General features: G+C 44.5%; 1 protein-coding gene across 1 annotated transcript in view; it reads left to right on the forward strand.

The window, feature by feature from the left end:
• The window catches only part of MPP4 (MAGUK p55 scaffold protein 4), a 43422-nt gene that overhangs the window by 17834 nt on the left and 7506 nt on the right, over nt 1-18082 (forward strand). The window contains exons 11-19 of the mRNA XM_075933866.1: nt 2195-2259; nt 3710-3727; nt 5906-5944; nt 7000-7020; nt 8777-8791; nt 12199-12240; nt 13008-13178; nt 15129-15209; nt 16495-16588. Coding sequence (XP_075789981.1) covers nt 2195-2259; nt 3710-3727; nt 5906-5944; nt 7000-7020; nt 8777-8791; nt 12199-12240; nt 13008-13178; nt 15129-15209; nt 16495-16588 — 546 coding nt within the window. The remainder of the gene's footprint in view (nt 1-2194; nt 2260-3709; nt 3728-5905; nt 5945-6999; nt 7021-8776; nt 8792-12198; nt 12241-13007; nt 13179-15128; nt 15210-16494; nt 16589-18082) is intronic.

Below are 18082 nucleotides of genomic sequence, written 5' to 3' on the forward strand. Positions count from 1 at the left end.
GAACTACTCCCCTGGGAGCCTCTTGCTTGCTGTGCAGGATGTGGGGGAGGGAAAAGAGGGGATTGTTGATGTCAGGGTATCCCCCCCTCTCCCCACACCTGTACCCCATCTCCACTCTGAGGGTATGTCTACACTTGCCCCCTACTTCAAAGTAGGGAGGCAAATGAAGCATACCGAAGTTGCAAATCAAGCCCAGGATTTAAATATCCCACGCTTGATTTGCATGTTCCTGGCCGGTCGCCATTTTAGAAATTCACTAGCCCGTCTACATGCGGCAGTGAAACGGGAGTCCGATTTAAAGCCCCTAATTCAAATTAGCTGGTAAACCTCATTGCTTAAATTTAATTCTTTGAGCAGTGAGTTCTAAACTGCCTAATCTGTCGTGGCTGGAGTCATTATCCCTGTGACAATTGCTGCTCCTGGACATGGCTGGCATGTCCCTGCAGCCCTGAGAGAGGCAGAGCAGGGCACCTCCACATGCTGTCCTTGCCTGCAGACACCGCTCCTGCAGCTCCTATTGATCAGTAATGGGGAGCCGTGGCCAGTAGAAGCTGTGGTCTCAGTGCCTGTAGACGAGGGGCAGCACATGGTGCCATGAAGCCACTGCTGTTCATGCCAGCTGCTTTCAGGAGTGGTGCAGGGCCAGGGCAGGAGTAAGCTGCCTTAACCTCACTGCTCCATTACCTGGACTCCATCTCAGTTAAATGGTGCCCAGCCAGAGCCGGCATCCTGAACCCCGTCCCAGTCCTGAACCGCCTCCTGCCCCAGATATAAGTCGTCCTGCACCCAAACTCCTTTCCAGAGCTTGCACCCTAAAATCCCTCCTGGACTCCAATTCCCCACCCTCAGCTAAGCCGGGAGCCCCTCCCATATGCCAAACACCTTGGTCCAATACCAGACTCTGCACCCCAATCCCTTACCCAGTGAGATGAAAGCGAGTGAGGGTGGGGGAGGAGAAGGGGTGGATTTAGTGTCAGGGCCTCAAAGAAGGGGCAGGAAGAAAATGGGGCAAGAGTATTTGGGTTTGAGGTAGATCTTACATAGCACTTTGAAAAAAGTGATCTTGGGGTTGAAAAGGTTGGAGACCACGGCTCTAACCAGCTCTCCTCTTGTAGCTGTCCATGGTTCTGCCTCTCCCTCATCCAGCCAGTCATCCCTGGTCTTTACTACTTCAGATCTGGGCTGCAACTGACTGCTGCTGTGCTTTGCAGCTCCTTTTATAGGCCTTCCTAGCCCCTGATTGGCTGGTGCCTTCACAGCCATGCTAGCCTCTTTGGACAAATTCTCTATAGCCCGTTACTGGCCTCAGGGCCTGGTCCTCCCCGTCACACCACCTCTGTTTTCTGCATATGGTCAGTTTACATTTCAAAAGGACCCTAGTTATACAGCTTCTCTGGAATGATCCTATACCCATGTTGTCCTATCCAAAGTGCATACAAAATAAAAAAGCATAAGGTGTCCCTAACTATGCCAGACAACTGAATACTGCTAAGCTTAGATATGTAATACACATAGGCCCAGAAGGAGATTTAATTAAGGCTTCATGTCAGAGATCATACATTGCCCACTCCCAACCATGTATACCACAGTATAGCTAATAATGCTCTCCTCAGTCACATGCGTTAATTTAGGACAATACTTTCAGGCTGCTGATGTAGAATACTGGTATTCAGATTGATCTGGTAGGACACTATGGGTACACAGCAACATTATTTCAAAATAACTTGTGTTATTTCGAAATAACTTAGTCTGCGTCTACACAGCAGGCAGTTATTTTGAATTAATGTCAAAATACTGTCTAGCTGGAGGATTTCTTATTTTGATCCCTGTAACCCTCCTTGTACAAGGAGTAAGGGAAGTCAGAGGAAGCGTGCTCTATTTCCAAATAAGTGCTGTGTAGACGCTCTCAGTTTCAAAATAAGCTATGCAATTGACATAGCTCAATTTGCATAGCTTATTTAGAGTTAAGTCCTGCTGAGTAGATGCACCTTAGCTGTCTCCAACAGTTGCAGTTAGGGTAGAAGTTAACACTAGCCTTGCCTTCTGCTCTTGGTAGTTTGTATTGGTATTTATTCTTCAGGCAGATCTGAGCACTGAAGTCTTTTTGTGCACAGGAGGTAGCATGGAGCATCTAAGTAGGAAGTAATAAAATGCTGACTTGGTTTCTTATGGTGATGGATTTCTTTCTGTTCAGGAAGCAGCGAGAATTCTGGTGGTCTCAGCCCTTCCTGCCCCATGCCTGTCTCAAATCAACAATATGTGAGTGCAAAATTCTCCTGCTACCAGTGAGGGTGGGGAGGAAGAAGATGGGTTCTTTCATCCAGTAATACAGAAAGTAAACATGATCAAATGAGTTCAAATACCAAGAATCGTTCATTAGGCCATATTGTTACCTCAGATACATGCAGAACCTGGACTGAAATCTGTGGGAGTGGCAGGTATATCTGAATTTGGCACTTAGGGTATGTCTTGACTACATGGCTCCGTCGATGGAGCCATGTAGATGAGTTTACTAGACATAGGGAATTGAAGAGGCGATTTAAATAATCGCCGCTTCATTTACATCAAAATGGCCGCCGTGCTGTGCCAATCAGCTGTTTGGCAGCACAGCGCGGTTGTCTGGACGCGCCGTGGTCGACAACGGAAGCCTTTGTCGACCACTCCGGTAAACCTCATTCCACAAGGCATAACGGAGCGGTCGACAAAGGCTTCCATTGTCTACCATGGATCATCCAGACTACTGTGCTGTGCTGCCAAAGAGCTGATTGGCCCATTTTGATGTAAACCTCATTTCCCTAGGTCTAGTAAACTCATCTACATGGCTCTGTCGACGGAGCCGTATAGTCTAGACATACCCTTAATTATAAGGATCCTTAGACTCCAAAACAGGTGATCAGAATACAGGGCATTTAGGGTCTGATCCTGTAAAGTGCTCAGCACCTTGAATTCCCATTGAAGCCAATGGCAGCTGAGAGTACTCAACACTTTCCAGGATTGAGACTTACATGTAGGCTATTTGTAACAAGAAGTGTTACAGGGGTACTGTTTGTGTCCCCCTGAAGCACTTCTTAGACGAGTCCACTGTAGTTTTCCATGGAAGGGAGACGAAGGCTTTGCTAGCAGTTCTGTGCCAGAAAATACCCTGTCATGTGTCATGTACAGCTTTTCAGTTCTTGAAATCCTATCATGTCACTTTTTATTCTTTCAAGAAATAATCTCTTCCTTTTGGAATAAGTTTGACAGTTTTAAATGGTTTTTCTCTTATTAAGCTGTTCTCTTACCCCTCCTATCAAAATTGTTCATGGCCAATTTTAGTTAACTTCTGTGGTTGGTGTCCAAGATGAAAAACAGATATAAATCAATTGACTCCATGGTTTATTAGTAGAGTAAGAAGCCAGAAGTGTATCTCCCATCTAAACTTTACTTTTACACAGTACCTAATGCAATAATTCCTCAGCCAAGAAATACATTTTCCTCTTGCTTCCCCTTTCCTTCCCCCACAACTTCTTTTTTGTCAGTGGTTTATGTTATTATGTGCTAATATTTTTTATGACCCATGAGATACATTTCATAGTTAATTCAGTGCTCCATATTTTCATTTTCCAATAATTTTTCTGATGCAGTTGATTTTACTTGGTAACTGTAGCAGAGGCAATCTCTTTAGCTGTGTATTTATTTTTAACTGCTTCAACGGATTTGCTGCGCACAGTGAGTACTGTGGAAGAAGGTAAGAGACGATGGCTGGATTACATCACATGCAATACTCACATCTGCTCACAAGTCCAGTGTTAGCTGACATCTAAATGTACAGAATACTGCCTGTTTATAAAGACTTTAAAAATAACTAGCTGATCTACTTGTACTTACAAGGATAAATGTCAGGATTGGTTGGGGCAGTTTTCCCTGTACATCTCTCTGCCACGTTGGTTTGCCTTGTGTATAAAGAGGATGACTAAACAAATGCTTCATTGTGGTTCACTTGAAAATACGCAGAGCTCAGCAGTCATGGGTTTGATCAGATGTTTGAACTGGAACACATGGAGCTTATATTGCATGGGAAGGGGAAGGGGAGAGTTTGGGTGCAGTTAGGAAGGTGTACCTGGCAGCTTGGAAGAAGAAAAGATGCCTTCTCATTCTTTTCATTTCTTCAGCAGCCCACAAAGGCTAGGAGCAGCTGTGATGCATATATTAAAAAAAGCAGGGGCAGGGGGGACTTACCTCCCTACTAAAAGATATTGGGCCTGAAGTAAGAATTATTGGGTGAAATCCTATGAATTGTGTCATGCAGCTGGTCAGATTAAATTATCACTTTTGCTCCTTCTGGCTTCAGAAGCCTAGGAATCTACTTCTGAGGGCAGTGCATAGCGAGGAAGAGTGACAACAGGTGATCAGCCTGGTGGAGGACAGTCCCTGAAGTTTGTACAATGAACATAGCTCACCTGTTAGCAAGTTCTCCAAACCGGGTAGCTGCCCCTTTATAGTGCAAGTTTGCAGAGATACACAGTTTTGTCCTAGTGTTTGTATATTTTGACCTTGATAGACCCTGGAAACCAGGCTATTCATCCTATTCTTTTATGAACTGTAGTCAAAAGCCACCAAGGTGGTGTCCTGACGGGTATCTTGCTCAGTCAAACAATGATAACCATTTGGCTGCGTGGGTGTGCTGCCCCTGGGTGTAGCACTGGGTCTGCACAGAAACTTCAGAGAAAACCCCCAGTGACCACAGAATCAGATAAGGTACAAAGGTACTTTGGCCAGGTTTACGGTCAACAAAGCACGGTCCTAGCACTCTGGATCATATGTCTACAGTTATGCTAACATGTGTATGCTCATTACAATGGACTCAGCTCAGTCGGTGCTAGGATTTTCCACCACCTCCCTTAGTCTAAACAAAGAGTTAAGGGAAGGGATCCCAACCTTTATAGACTCAGACAAATGTACACACCTTACGGATCCTCTTACGTGTTTCATGACATATTTGTTACCTCCCCTTCTACTTTCCTCCTGCTATTGCAGGCAACATATTCCTATTCACCACCTGTCATTGTACTCCTGATGTTTCAGACAAAATATCACTGTTCATCGCTTTTGTCAAACTGTTTTAGTGTGTGTCCTTGTATTGGCCTGGTGGAATGTATTTTCATGTGCTGTGTTTTTAGTGCTGATAGCAATACTGACGCTGAGTTCATGTCCTAGACACTGACTTGCAGGTAAATATCTACTTTTGACAGGGCTGCCTGTTACTCATAGTATATAACTCTCGCTGACTTTGGTTCAGGCCTGAGGCCTTACACCAGGCCCATGCTTCAGGCTTTCTTTCTTTCTCCTATATGAACCCCTCAGAGCTGATTCATGTAGCATGTGCAATGGAGGGAGAAAACTGATAAGGATTTCAGTTTCAAGCTTCTAAGGCATTACTACAAATAGGAGAGAGAGAAGTTTAAAAAGCTTTTACTTCACAGTTATAATTAAAAGTTGTCAGTTTACATAGCATTCTAGAAAAACACACATGCAAAGTATGCCAAGGGTCCTGAGGGAAAATGTAGTTCTGCTGTTAGTCATAGGTGAGCCTTCTCAAATAGATCACCTGAAATACAGACACTGCATCAAATTAAACCCCTTTCTTGCTTCAACTGGAGAATTCAAATCACATATGTTTGCCTCCCAGCTGGGAATCCTTTTGAGCACTGGTATAAGAAGCATCTTTCTTCTGCCTATTGAAAGAGAAAAATATTGTACTTTAATGATGGACTCTTTAAATACTGTACTGAAAATATCTTAAGCCAATTTGAGCTACAGGGGTATTACTTTATTCTGATGTTTAAATCTTGCATTTGGTAATTTTTTGTCAATGCTTTTGGAGATCAAGTGATTTCCTTTCTCTTTTTGTTCTTTATAACTGCAGAGGATGACATGCAGATTGATGAGAAGTGTGTAGAAACAGGTAACTGACTTCATGTAAGGGGGATTTATTTTTGTTTGAGGCAATATATAAATCCCAATAATATTTCTTGAATAAAATGGAATGTGTTTATAGCACACTCATGTATAGAAAGTTCTAGTTATAATGAAGTAGAGTGAAAGCCACAGTTTCAAAGCACTGTGGACAAACAGATGGCAACTTTGTATAATGAAGTTCTGCTTGTAATGAAGATACTCTGTTGAAATGAATGGCTGTTATAAATACATACAACTTAATTTGAGATCCAGTGCCTTTACCTTAGGGATTATAGACTCAGTGGGCCAAATTCAGAGCTGATGTTAAAAGGGTGCAATATAGTTGGTCTGAATTTAGCTCACTAAACCTATAATATTAACTTAGTGTGGTTTTATAGGCCCTCTGGAACTCATTGCCACTAGGTTTCATTGACGTAAAAAGCTTAGTAGGATTCAAACACGGACTAGTTGTGTATGTATTGGTAACAAGACTATGAAGAATTACACAAATACAGATTAAAAAGACAAGAACTTCAGAAATAATCTAAACCGTTCTGCATTAAAGCCCAAACCCAACTCTTACTAATGAGGTTAGACAAAGTTTTCTTGGAGGCAAGTTATTTCATTACAGGATTTCTTGCAACTTTCATATATACTGTGTTGATAGCTGCAGTGTTAACCTTGTGAGGTTTGCATGAAATACAAGGAGCTAGATGTATTTGACAATTAATTCAAAATGCTAGAGATGAGGAAAAATCAAAACACCAAATCTAAAACTCTTCAAACTCTGATGGACATTTGGATTCTGAGTCTCGCTTTTCAGCAACTTGGGCAGAAGTTTGGATCAAGATTCTCACAGCTAAAGAGTGTTTCAAATTGAACTAAAAGAAAGCAGTGAAAATACAGTATGTTTGAGAAGTTGTCAGGAGTCTGGGAGCCTCATGTGGTCCCTACAGTAGTGGAGGGGAAATAATTTCTGATGATGTGATAAAATTGTATTAAGGAAAAATAGTATTGAAACTAAATATATTTGCTGTTTTTGCTATCTGGATGACTTAAAAGATGAAGAAACATTTGAGTCTGGTAAGTCAAATTCTTTCTGCCTAATTCCAATTCTTTTTCATATTCAGGACTCTCAGACAAATTAGAGGTTTATCCTCCCCCTCCTCCCAAGAAAAAAGGGAAAAAAAGGAAAAAGCAATCAGATTACAGTGGAATTCTCTTCTGAAAAATAACCCTATAAAATGGTACCTTCTTACTCAATAGAATTGCTCCCTGTGTTTATTCAGAGCCTTATCTGGTGACCAGTGACCAAAATAAGATTTTGCTGCTGTTTATTCCTGTTAGCCCTGCAAAGCCTACAGAGGGAAATGTGAGCTTAATTCTGTTCCTTCTTGTGCAGCAACAACAGTTTACTAAGATCTAATTCATCACACATGTGCAAACCCTAGGTGCCAGAGGGGATAACTGGAAGATAATGAGATTACACAAATATAACCGAGACCCTAATTTAGTCCACAGTATCTTTTATTAGTGTGGATGAAGAAGAATGAAGAATTTGTTTGACTGTTAAAATCCTAGTCTGCATTTGCAGGGCGGGAATAGAAACAAATATATTTACTATTGTAAACTGAACACCTCAGATGTAAAGTCAGGGAGACACAATCATGAAACCTCGTAATGCCATTTTTACAATCGCACTTTGAAATCCCTGCCATACATATTCTACTGTGTATCAGAAGCTCTACAAAACTGGGGAGAGGGGAGAACAAATTAGACCCCACGTAGTTTTTAAGTTTCTCAGTTCAAGTAATTTGCTTTTTTAATTTGGTTAAATTACTTGCCTCCCCCCCTCCTCCCCCGCTGTGCTGCTGCAGAAGGGTACCAAGGATACAAATATGGGCTATTCCCCATCTGTTTTACCCCAACTCGTTCTTCTCTTTGGGGGCAATACCTGAGACTTACAAAACAGAATAAGGGGGTTTGCAAGGAAGTCACTTGCATCTCTATTTTGGGCTGCTAATGCCTTTTTCTCTGTGAAAGTTGTATTGCAGGGGAATTTCTGCAGACCTTGCTCATTATCTGAGTCCTCTCTTTCCTGCTTCCAGATAGCCAAGGGGGAAAAGTCCAAAGATCGCTCCCAGCTCAGACCTCTACTCTACCTTGACAACTGAGGCTACATTTACACTGCAGCCTTTGTTGGCAGAGACAATGCAAATGAAGCGCTCATTAGCATTCTTCGCAGTCTCATTTGCATAGTCTCTTCCAATTCATTTTGTGGAACAGGTTTTTGCATCAAAAAACTGCAGTGTAGGCTGGGCAGAAAACCCTTTTGCGCAAGATCCTGTATACCTGCTTTTTTGAGGAATAAGGGTTCTTGTGCAAAGACTTTTTTTGCACAAAATGGCCCCGTATACACTGCGTTATTTTGCACAAAAACCTCTTCCACAAAACAGATTGGAAGAGACTATGCAAATGAGAGTGCGAGAAATGCTAATGAGTGCTTCATTTGCATTGTCTCTGCGGACAAAGGCTGCAGTATAGACCTGAGTCATTGGAGCAGCTATATGTTACACTTTCCAAATACAGTACTTGGAGAGTGGCCAGAGCCACGCCATGGAGCTGAGAACTCTTTTGTTTAAAGGTGTAGGATTCAGGTCTAAGATTTGTGCTTTGTCTGTCACATGCTTATTTTAATTCCAGAACAGTGTTGTGTGTTTCATAGTTTGCACTCAAGTTGATCCACATATGAATTGTATTAGGCTTGGTCTTGGTCTTTTCAGAGCCCTAATTTTTCACTTCTCTCTTCTTGTTTGTACATTCTCATCCAAATCTCCAGAGGAGCTTAAAGAAGGTAACTTTAAACTTTTGTCTCCTATAGATTGCACATAGCAATCTGCTAAAGCCAGAAACATGCTACAAACAATAGCTCACTTTGCGGAATGAGGCCCATTACCGCTGTTGAATGTACTTGTTAGCTGTGGGTGAAGAGGTCAGGTCAGGCAGAGAAACAAATAAGAGCTTAGGAGGAAATGACCGTGGAAAGTAAGGTAGGCAGATAGCAATGCAATTTTACTTTACTCTGACCCTGACATCTGTTTTCTTTGTTAACTAGGCCTTAGCCTGCATGTCTTCAGAGCATGCTCCACACCTGGTTATTTGTCAGACTTCTCACTATACAGGCAGTCCCCGAGTTACGCGGATCCGACTTATGTCGGATCCGCAGTTACGAACGGGGCTTTTCTCGCCCTGGAGGACGGGAGCAATGGGACGTCCAGATGCGCCACGATCCCGCCGCCCACGTCCTCCGGGGCGAGAAAAGCTGCTCCCCCCAGCAGACCAGGGAGACGCGGAGCAAAGCCGCGGAGCACGCGGGCAGCGGGACAGCCCAGACGTACTGCGGCTGTCCCGCTGCCGGCGTCCTCCGCGGCTTTGCTCCCCGTCTCCCTGGTCTGCTGGGAGGGGAGCCCCCCAGCAAACCAGGGAGACGCGGAGCAAAGCCGCGGAGGACCCGGGCGGCGGGACCGCAGCGCGTCTTGGTCCTGCCTCCCGCGTCTCCCTGGTCTGCTGGAGGGGGGGGGGGGCACAGCTAGTGCGCCCCCCCCCCCCAGCAGACCAGGCTTTTCTCCGGACGCCTGTGGTAGAGCAACTGGGGCGCTGCTGGTTGGTCCCGCAGCGCCGCTCTGGGCGCTACTGGACCAACCTGGCAGCACCTAAGCTGCTCTGCCCCAGGCGTCCTGATTCAGCCGCTGCTGGTCCGTTTCAGCAGCGGCTGAATCAGGACACCTGGGGCAGAGCAGCTTGGGTGCTGCTGGGTTGGTCCAGTAGCGCCGAGGAGCGGCGGCGCTACTGGACCAACCCAGCAGCACCCAAGCTGCTCTGCCCCAGGTGTCCCCAAGTCAGCCGCTGCTGAAACTGATCAGCGGCTGACTACAGGAAGCCCGAGGCAGAGCAACTCTGCCTTGGGCTTCCTGTAGTCAGCCGCTGGTCAGTTTCAGCAGCGGCTGAATCTGGACGCCAGTTCTGACTTACATACAGATTCAACTTAAGAACAAACCTACAGTCCCTATCTTGTACGTAACCCGGGGACTGCCTGTATAGTCAAAAATGGGACGTTACTAGTGTATAACCACTGGTGCACACTAAGAACGTAAAATCCAGTTTAGAATTATGTTTAACTAGTAACCCTTGACAGGGGAAACGCTCCAGCCCAGCCAGTACACTGGTTAAATGGTTACATCTTTAGTGTACACAGGCTGGAAGCAAAACTTCTAAGAGATGAGAGAAGTGAAGAATAGAATCTATTATCAAGTCTACTATGAATAATACGATGCGACTCACAGTTATTGTTTTGGAACTTGCTTTGTTAATGATGCACCCAACAGTATAGTATCATGGGCATGCTTAGTGCTTTCCAGGCGAATGGAAAGACAATGTTCCTACCCTGGAACAACTTCCAATATAAAATTAGATCAAAGAGACAAAGAAAGGACTGCAGACAAGGAAAGATGTAGGGAGAATAAAGCTTAATAACAGAAAAGAAGATACAGCTTTGCCTTGGCAGGAGGGCGGGGAGGGGTGGCAAACTTACCTGTGAGAAATAAGATCTGAACACTGCTGTCATAATAGGTTTCTTCTCTTGCTAGTTATTTTAAACTTTCTTTATCTCTTTTATTATAAAGTTTTGAAATATTTTACGATAGAAGAGTAGACAGAGATTTGTGGAGAATTAGCATTCAGGGCCTTTTCAAAAGAAGGAAGATTGAAGGAGGAAATGTGTGCATTGTTCCAGGCGCACAGTACAATATGGGAGAAGGTGTGAAATCGTGAGCAGGAGAAAGAAGTGAAGGAGATACGGTAGGCAGGAGATTTGGGCAATGGGGAAGTACCAAAATGCCTTTGGCTGGGTAATCTAGGACTGAGATACAGGCAGAAGTAGGTTTGTACAGTTGTTTTGAGACTTTTTTTAGGCATATTGATATTCAGCTCAGATTCTTGCTTATTTTAATATTGTCTTTTTAAGGAGGTCATGCCAGCTAGATTTCACCTGAGGAATGTAAATTGCATACTGCTCTTCTACATTATGGATGTTTTAATGTGTGGCAGGGGCGGTGGGAATCCTAGGCAGGGAAGGCACTGTCTTCCCGAACCACCAGGCAGAGGCCCACCCAGACTCTGCTCCCAGAATGTTGCTGTCTGCTCTACCCACCCTCCCTGTGCTCCAGGGTTGGGGAAGCTGGGGCCATGGGTCCTCTGTCCTACCCAGTGCTTCGGGGCTGTGGAGGCTGGGGCTGTGTGCTGCCCACCCTCCCCTGTGCTCTGGGGGCGGAGAAGCTAGGCCCACCCTCCCCATGGGGCTGGAGGGCTTGCCTCCCTCAGCCCTACCTTCACCCACCGCCCAAGATGTGTGGTACTTCAGCTGTTCTTTTTCAAAGATAATGATGTGTGGCACTTACACTCTCCCCTAGAGAATATTTAGACTTCCTAGTGGGAGATGAACTTACATTTCACTCTCACAGAAATGTGAGTGACTTGGTTTAAATCTTTGATACAACATGGTACTTCAGTCAACTGTGCTCTGCACGTCATGAGCCTTATTTCTGTGACTATCATTAAAGCTATAATGTAGTCATGGATATTTTTAATGTAAGTCATGGGCAGGAAACACAGTAATGAACTGGCCAGTGACCTGTCCATGACTTACACTAAAAATACCCATGACTAACTATTAAGTGGTGGAAAGGGGGCAGATACCAATGGACGCTGCTTCTCAGGGAGGGGGTTGTTCTGGTGATCGGTGCTGCTCCGGAGAGGGGCAGGCTGGGCTCTGTTGATGCGTGTGGGGGGGCAGGCATGGGCCCTGCCACTGCTGTTGCTCATTCTCCGTGTGCAGAGTGGCCCAGTGCACTGCTGTGGGGGAGGGGACACAACCAGGGGTGCAGCTACTGCTGCTCCTGGACCAGTATTCCATGGCAGGGCCCAGGACCGGCTGCCTAAGCAATGGCTGGTCACGAAAAAACCTCAGCTGCTTGGGAAGCCCTGGGGTCATCTGCACCAGCCACTGCAGCAGCAGAAGTCGTGGAGGTCCTGGAAAGTCATAGAAGCCATGATTTCCTTGCCTCTGCGAAAGACTTGCAGCCTTAAAGATCATTCACTTAAAGATTCCCAATTCTGTGATATGGAAGATTAGGGGAAATTCTACTGACTGTTAAGTATTCACCCTCCTTTCTCCTTCCCACTTCTTTGCTCTTCATGTCCCAGAAGAGGAGGAATTCAGTGGATCTGGCCAACGGGTCTTTATTGGTATGTGGTGATTAATGATAGGCAAAAGGCTTGATTGAGACAGGATGCTTGTCTGACACACAATGTATGTGACCTTTCTTGGAAGCATTTCTCTCCATTGTCCAGTGATTCCTGCCCCTATCTATATTCACTCAGCTTTTCTAGATCCCTCCGCTTCCCTTCCAGATCCTGGCTAGCTGATTCTTTTCCAATAAGCCAACCTCCCCAATAGATGATCAGCACCTGCATAACTTAGCTGCACTAAGCTTCTGATCCTTTAGCTTCCCCTCTTAAATCTCCTGATGTGGTGTGAACCGTTTCTGGGGCTTTCCCAAGCTGTAGAGTGTGTGAGGTTTCCACTGCTGTGATGAGGCCAAGTAGTGAGTCTGTCTCAGGCAAGTGAGCTACAGGACTCTCTTGCTGAAACAAAAGTTGAATTCAGTTGAGAAGCTAACAAACAGATTTTTGGACCCATTACATTTTCCAGAGCAGGTCACCCATTTCTAACAATGAAATATTTGGCGGGAAACCTCCCTCTGGTTTGTTTTGCAGGTTCATTTTTGGGAGTCTAATTTAGACGAGTTTAGAGTAGCTTTCAATACTTGTGTTGCTATTTTGAAAATCTAAACTAGTTTCAGAGACTCCACCAAACTGTTGTATCAAGAGTGATACATATTTTTTTCGACCTTATGAGAAGGTACAACTCACAGTATGTTCAGGTCGTCAAACTGGACTGTCACCTGCAGCCAATATCAGTATCAATATCTGTCTCTTTCTGCCCTTCCCAGCTGGTTTCCGTAGAAGCATGCGTCTGTGCCGCAGGAAATCCCGGAGCAGCCAGCACTCCTGTTATGCCCGGTGTCCCAGCAGCTGTTACAGCACAGTAGCAGCCCCTTATGAAGAGGTGGTGAGATACCAGCGACATCCCACAGATCGAAACCGACTAATTGTGCTAGTGGGTATGTAGCAGCAACCGACGGGAGCATGCAAATCATACAAGCTCTAGTAAATACAGAGGAAAGTGTCCGTCCTGCTCCAGCTCTTGTGGAATCAGTAATTCAATAAAAGCCTTATCCAATGGGAGTTCTCCCACTCACTGCAGTGGTTTGGCCCTGATAGGTAGCTCTTAAAGGCTGGTGGACCCAATATTTGACCTAGGTTTTATTTTGCCAGACAACAGTTTTGTAAAGTCTATGTGATTATATGTGGTTCTCGTTGTTCCAAAACATTTCCTTCAATGTTTCAACAGTCTGAGCAATGCAATGCTTACAGGCAACCCTACTGCAACAATTATTGGATGAAAATGCATTTAATCACAGAAACAGAATCCAGTTTAACTTTTGTGGGGTTTTCTATAAATAGCTGTATAAAAATGTATAAATCTTCTATGACACATACCTTGAAGTGATGCTTTTATAGGATGATGGTTAAGAACAAACAGCCAGCCATGGAGGGTGAGAGGTTAAAAACCTAGTCTAGAAAATACTAGTCTTACAGGGCTGGGAAAGCTAAGCTAATATCCATGTGCCTCGAGTAGGAATTTCTATAACAAGTACAGGGCCAGCCTTAGGAAAAATGGTAGCTCTGAGCAAACTTCCTTTGGTGCTCACTATGCTGTAGATGTCCACTCAGCAAGCGGAAGAGCGGAGTGGTAACTCAGGTGTCATGCTGCTGGGTATGGTGGAGAGGTGAATGTGTCAGCAACTGGTTCCGGCCCCACTCTATCCCCCTCCCTCTGCTTCCTGGGTGGGCCCTTCTGCAGACTCTTACCCACAGCGTGCCTCTCACCCATGACTCCTTGGGCAGTCACTTTGACTGCCCATCCATAAGGCAGGTCCTGAGCAAGTAGTATGATAAATGATGTGTTGCCCGTCCTAAAGTGGAAATTTAGATTTAATAACTGTTTGAATGGAAGCTGCTTATATTTTTGCTAGGCGCAGCATTCTTGGACATTTGTGGGGAGGGGAAAGCTTGTCACCCAGCCTAGATCTGTACCAACTGGATACAGATTTCGCTCAGATTGCTGGGGCTGAACCTTCTTCTGGCTGTAGCTATATTGCTGAAAAGTGATCAGGCATGTAACTGGTGATGTCACTAGCTGGGAAGCCCAAGGAAGGAAGCAGCAACCTCATTTCCAGGCCAGTCATTTGCTTCACCAGCTCTTGCATATGGCAACTAGGGATGTGAACGACTAGATGATTATCCAATAAGCAAATGCTTATTGAATAGTCGACATACCAGTCGACTACTCGCTTCCCCGCCCTTGTTGCCTCTATCAGAAAGAGGCAGCAAGAGGAGGGGGAAATAGGAGAGGGTGCTTCAAGGCAGCAGCACTGCATAGAGCCTGGGGCCAGACCCCAGGCTCCATGTGGTGCTGCCGCTTTGAAATTCCGCATGCAGCCTGGGGCCAGCAGGGAGTCTCCAGCTGGCCCGGGCTGCACGCAAAATGGCAGCACCACGTGGAACCCAAGGTCTGCCACTTTAAAACACTGTGAGCAACCCAGGATCCCTAGCTGACCAGGGCTGTACATGGCATTTCAAAGCGGCAGCCGGAGAGTCCAGGTTTGAATTGCCGTGGGGCGCACAGGGCCAGTGGGAGACTGTTTGAGTCCCTCACTGGCCCTGTGCTCCCTGCAGAGTTTTCACCTTTGAAGAGTAGCAACAGCACCAGGGCTTTTGCTACATTTTAAAGGCAGAGGTGCCCTTATCGACTAATCAAATAGTTGATTCAAATTGCATTGACTGTTCTATTAGCCAATCAAAATTTTACCTCCCTAAGGGCAACATCAGATCATGTTATTTGGCTGTTAGAAATATGATATTCTTGTAGTTTTAGCAAACTATTTTATGTATTATGCCCATTATTGATGTATGGGATTTACTGTGTGTGGCTTTTTTTCAATACCTAGGTCCTTCAGGAGTTGGCGTGAATGAGCTAAGGCGGCGGCTTATTGGAATGAACCCTCACCTTTTTCAAAGTGCTGTCCCCCGTATGTGACATGTTCTTTTCAATCTCTAACTTCCTGTTCGGAGGAATGAAAACATGAAATATTTACTCTTTCTCCTGTCACAGAATATTGATAGACTCTCTGCTGCAGGGATGGATTCCCTATCAATCAAGCATATTATGCTGTCCCTGAATGTATGCGTTTGTTAACAGGGCACAGGAGTCTAGATTAACAATATACATTTCCTTTTATTTTTGTAAGAACTACGGGAAAGAAGGAAATGCTACTTTCTTTTACTGGGCTTCATTTAAAATGTTGTCATTGGCCAGTTTTTCCAGCTGACGGGGAAGAAGGATGATCTTGTGGTTAAGGCACTGTTACTTTGATTCTTGGAAAACTAGGTTTGATTCTGGGGATGTGAATGGATTACTGGCATGGACAAGTCACTTCATCTCTTTATGCTTCATTTTTTCCATTTGCAAAATGGGGCTGTGGGGAGTGATGAAGATGAATTCATTTAATGTTTGTTTTATAAGGTGTCCAGATATTATGGGAAGCAGGCCCATATAAATACCTAAGTAGACAGGATTTCCTTCCTAGCATATTAAATCTAAAGCAAAGTCATATAACATCTCATATCTGACTCAAATGGAGAGAAGTTTGATGTGCCTGCTCATTTGGTAAGAGGTTTTGTGAAGATAAAACACGAGGAGTGCAAGACTCTCCATGCCTGTCTTTAGTACCATTCCAAGAAGGCTATGAAATGTAACACAATGGAAAGTGGAGTTGTGCAGGTAACTTTTAAACTACTTCAGAATAGTCTCCAAGCACTGCCACTCATGGAGGTGGTTTTATTTTTATTTTCATTTTTTTTGGCATAGCAGGAGAGAGAAATTGGCAGGAGAAGCATTGCAGTGTGTACAACTCCACTGTTTCGTAGATGAAAGCTGTTGACAAAGTTGTGTAGTCTAGTCAAGGTCTAAGACTAATGGTTTCCTCTCTCTTCAGGAATAGTGCCCATTGTACTTAAAATGGACTCCTAAGCATAATGTGGACACACACATTCAATTTTGGACGTTTTACTGACCTTGTTGTAGTGTCAACAGGGTTTTTGCTGTGGGCTAAAAAACTGAAACCATTCATTTTTATTATTTCATTTTGATTACTTTTGAAAATAAACAGGGTTTTAAAAATATATACATTCACATTGCTGAAAATGGACTTTGGGAGTCCTGGCTTTTCACTAGGAATTTTGTTCTCAAATTGATTTATTGAAGAAAGAAAAATAAAAGTTTTTACAATTTTTGTAAATATTTTCTTTCTTAAGACACCACACGAGCTCAGAAGAGCTATGAAGAGAACGGCCGTGAGTATCACTATGTATCAAAGGAAACATTTGAAAACCTGGTATATAGTCACAGGTAACTGAATTCCTATTGCTTTCCTCTCGCCAGCTCTAACGTTCAATATGCTCCAAAGCAAGGATAGTCTTATGGTTTAGCCCAAATCCTGACAGTCAGAAGACCAGGGTTCTTCTCCGCCACGGACTTCTAGTGTGAGCCTTAGGATAGGTATACAGTGCATTTAAACTGCACTGTGCAGCTAACTCGGGCTTGCCAGGCTCAGGCAAAAGGGCTGTTTAATTGCAGTGTAGATGTGTAGGCTTGGGCTAGAGACAGGCTCTAAATCTCTGTGAGGTTAGAGGGTCCCAGAGCTAGAGCTCCAGCTCAAACCTGAGTGCCTATGATGCAATGAAACAGCCCCACAAGCCTGAGTGAGCTGGCACTGCCCAGCAGCAGGCATCTTATTGCTGTGTATACTCCAATACCCTTAGGCCCAGACTTTCACAGTGGCCTCTCTTTTGGGGCATATTAGTTTTTGACTGTCTAACTTCAGCAGCCTCAGACCTGACTTTTAGAAGGAGCTGAGCATCTCATAGACTTAGACTCATAGACTTTAAGGTCAGAAGGGACCATTATGATCATCTAGTCTGACCCCCTGCACAGTGAAGGCCACAGAATCTCACCCACTCCTCCCAGAATAATCCTCTCACCTATATCTCAGATATTGAAGCCTTCAAATACTTTGAAGACCCCAAGATGCAGAGAATCCTCCAGCTGTGATCTGTACCTCATGCTACAGAGGAAGGCGAAAAACCTCCAGGGCTTCTGCCAATCTACCCTGGAGGAAAATTCCTTCCCGACCCCAAATATGGCGATCAGCTAAACCCTGAGCATGTGGGCAAGACTCACCAGCCAGACACCCAGAAAGTTCTCTATAGTAACTCCTATCATCCCTCCATTGACCTATTCCCACTGATAATGAATGGTCAATTAGTTACCAAGATCATGTTATCTCATCAAACCATTCCCTTCATAAACCCATCTAGTTTAATCTTGAAGCCAGATAGATCTTTTGCCCCCACTACTTCCCTTGGAAGGCCGATCCAGAACCTCACTCCTTTAATGGTTAGAAACCTTCGTCTAATCTCAAGTCTAAACTTCCTACTAGCCAGCTTATATCCATTTGTTCTTCTGTCCACATTGGTATTAAGCTTAAATAATTCCTCTCCCTCCCTGGTATTTATCTCTCTAATATATTTAAAAAGTGCAATCATGTCCCCCCTCAGCCTTCTTTTGGTTAAGGTAAACAAGCCAAGCTCCTTGAGTCTCCTTTCATAAGACAGGTTTTCCATTCCTCGGATCATCCTAGTGGCCCTTCTTTGTACCTGTTCCAGTTTGAATTCATCCTTCTTAAACATGGGAGACCAGAACTGCACACAGTATTCCAAATGGGGTCTCACCAGTGCCTTGTATAATGGCACTAACACCTCCTTATCCCTACTGGAAATACCTCGCCTAATACATCCCAAGATCGTATTAGCCTTTTTCACCGCCATGTCACAATGGCGGCTC

The sequence above is a fragment of the Pelodiscus sinensis genome, chromosome 7 (assembly GCF_049634645.1).
Source record: "Pelodiscus sinensis isolate JC-2024 chromosome 7, ASM4963464v1, whole genome shotgun sequence".
Lineage (NCBI taxonomy): Eukaryota > Metazoa > Chordata > Testudines > Trionychidae > Pelodiscus > Pelodiscus sinensis.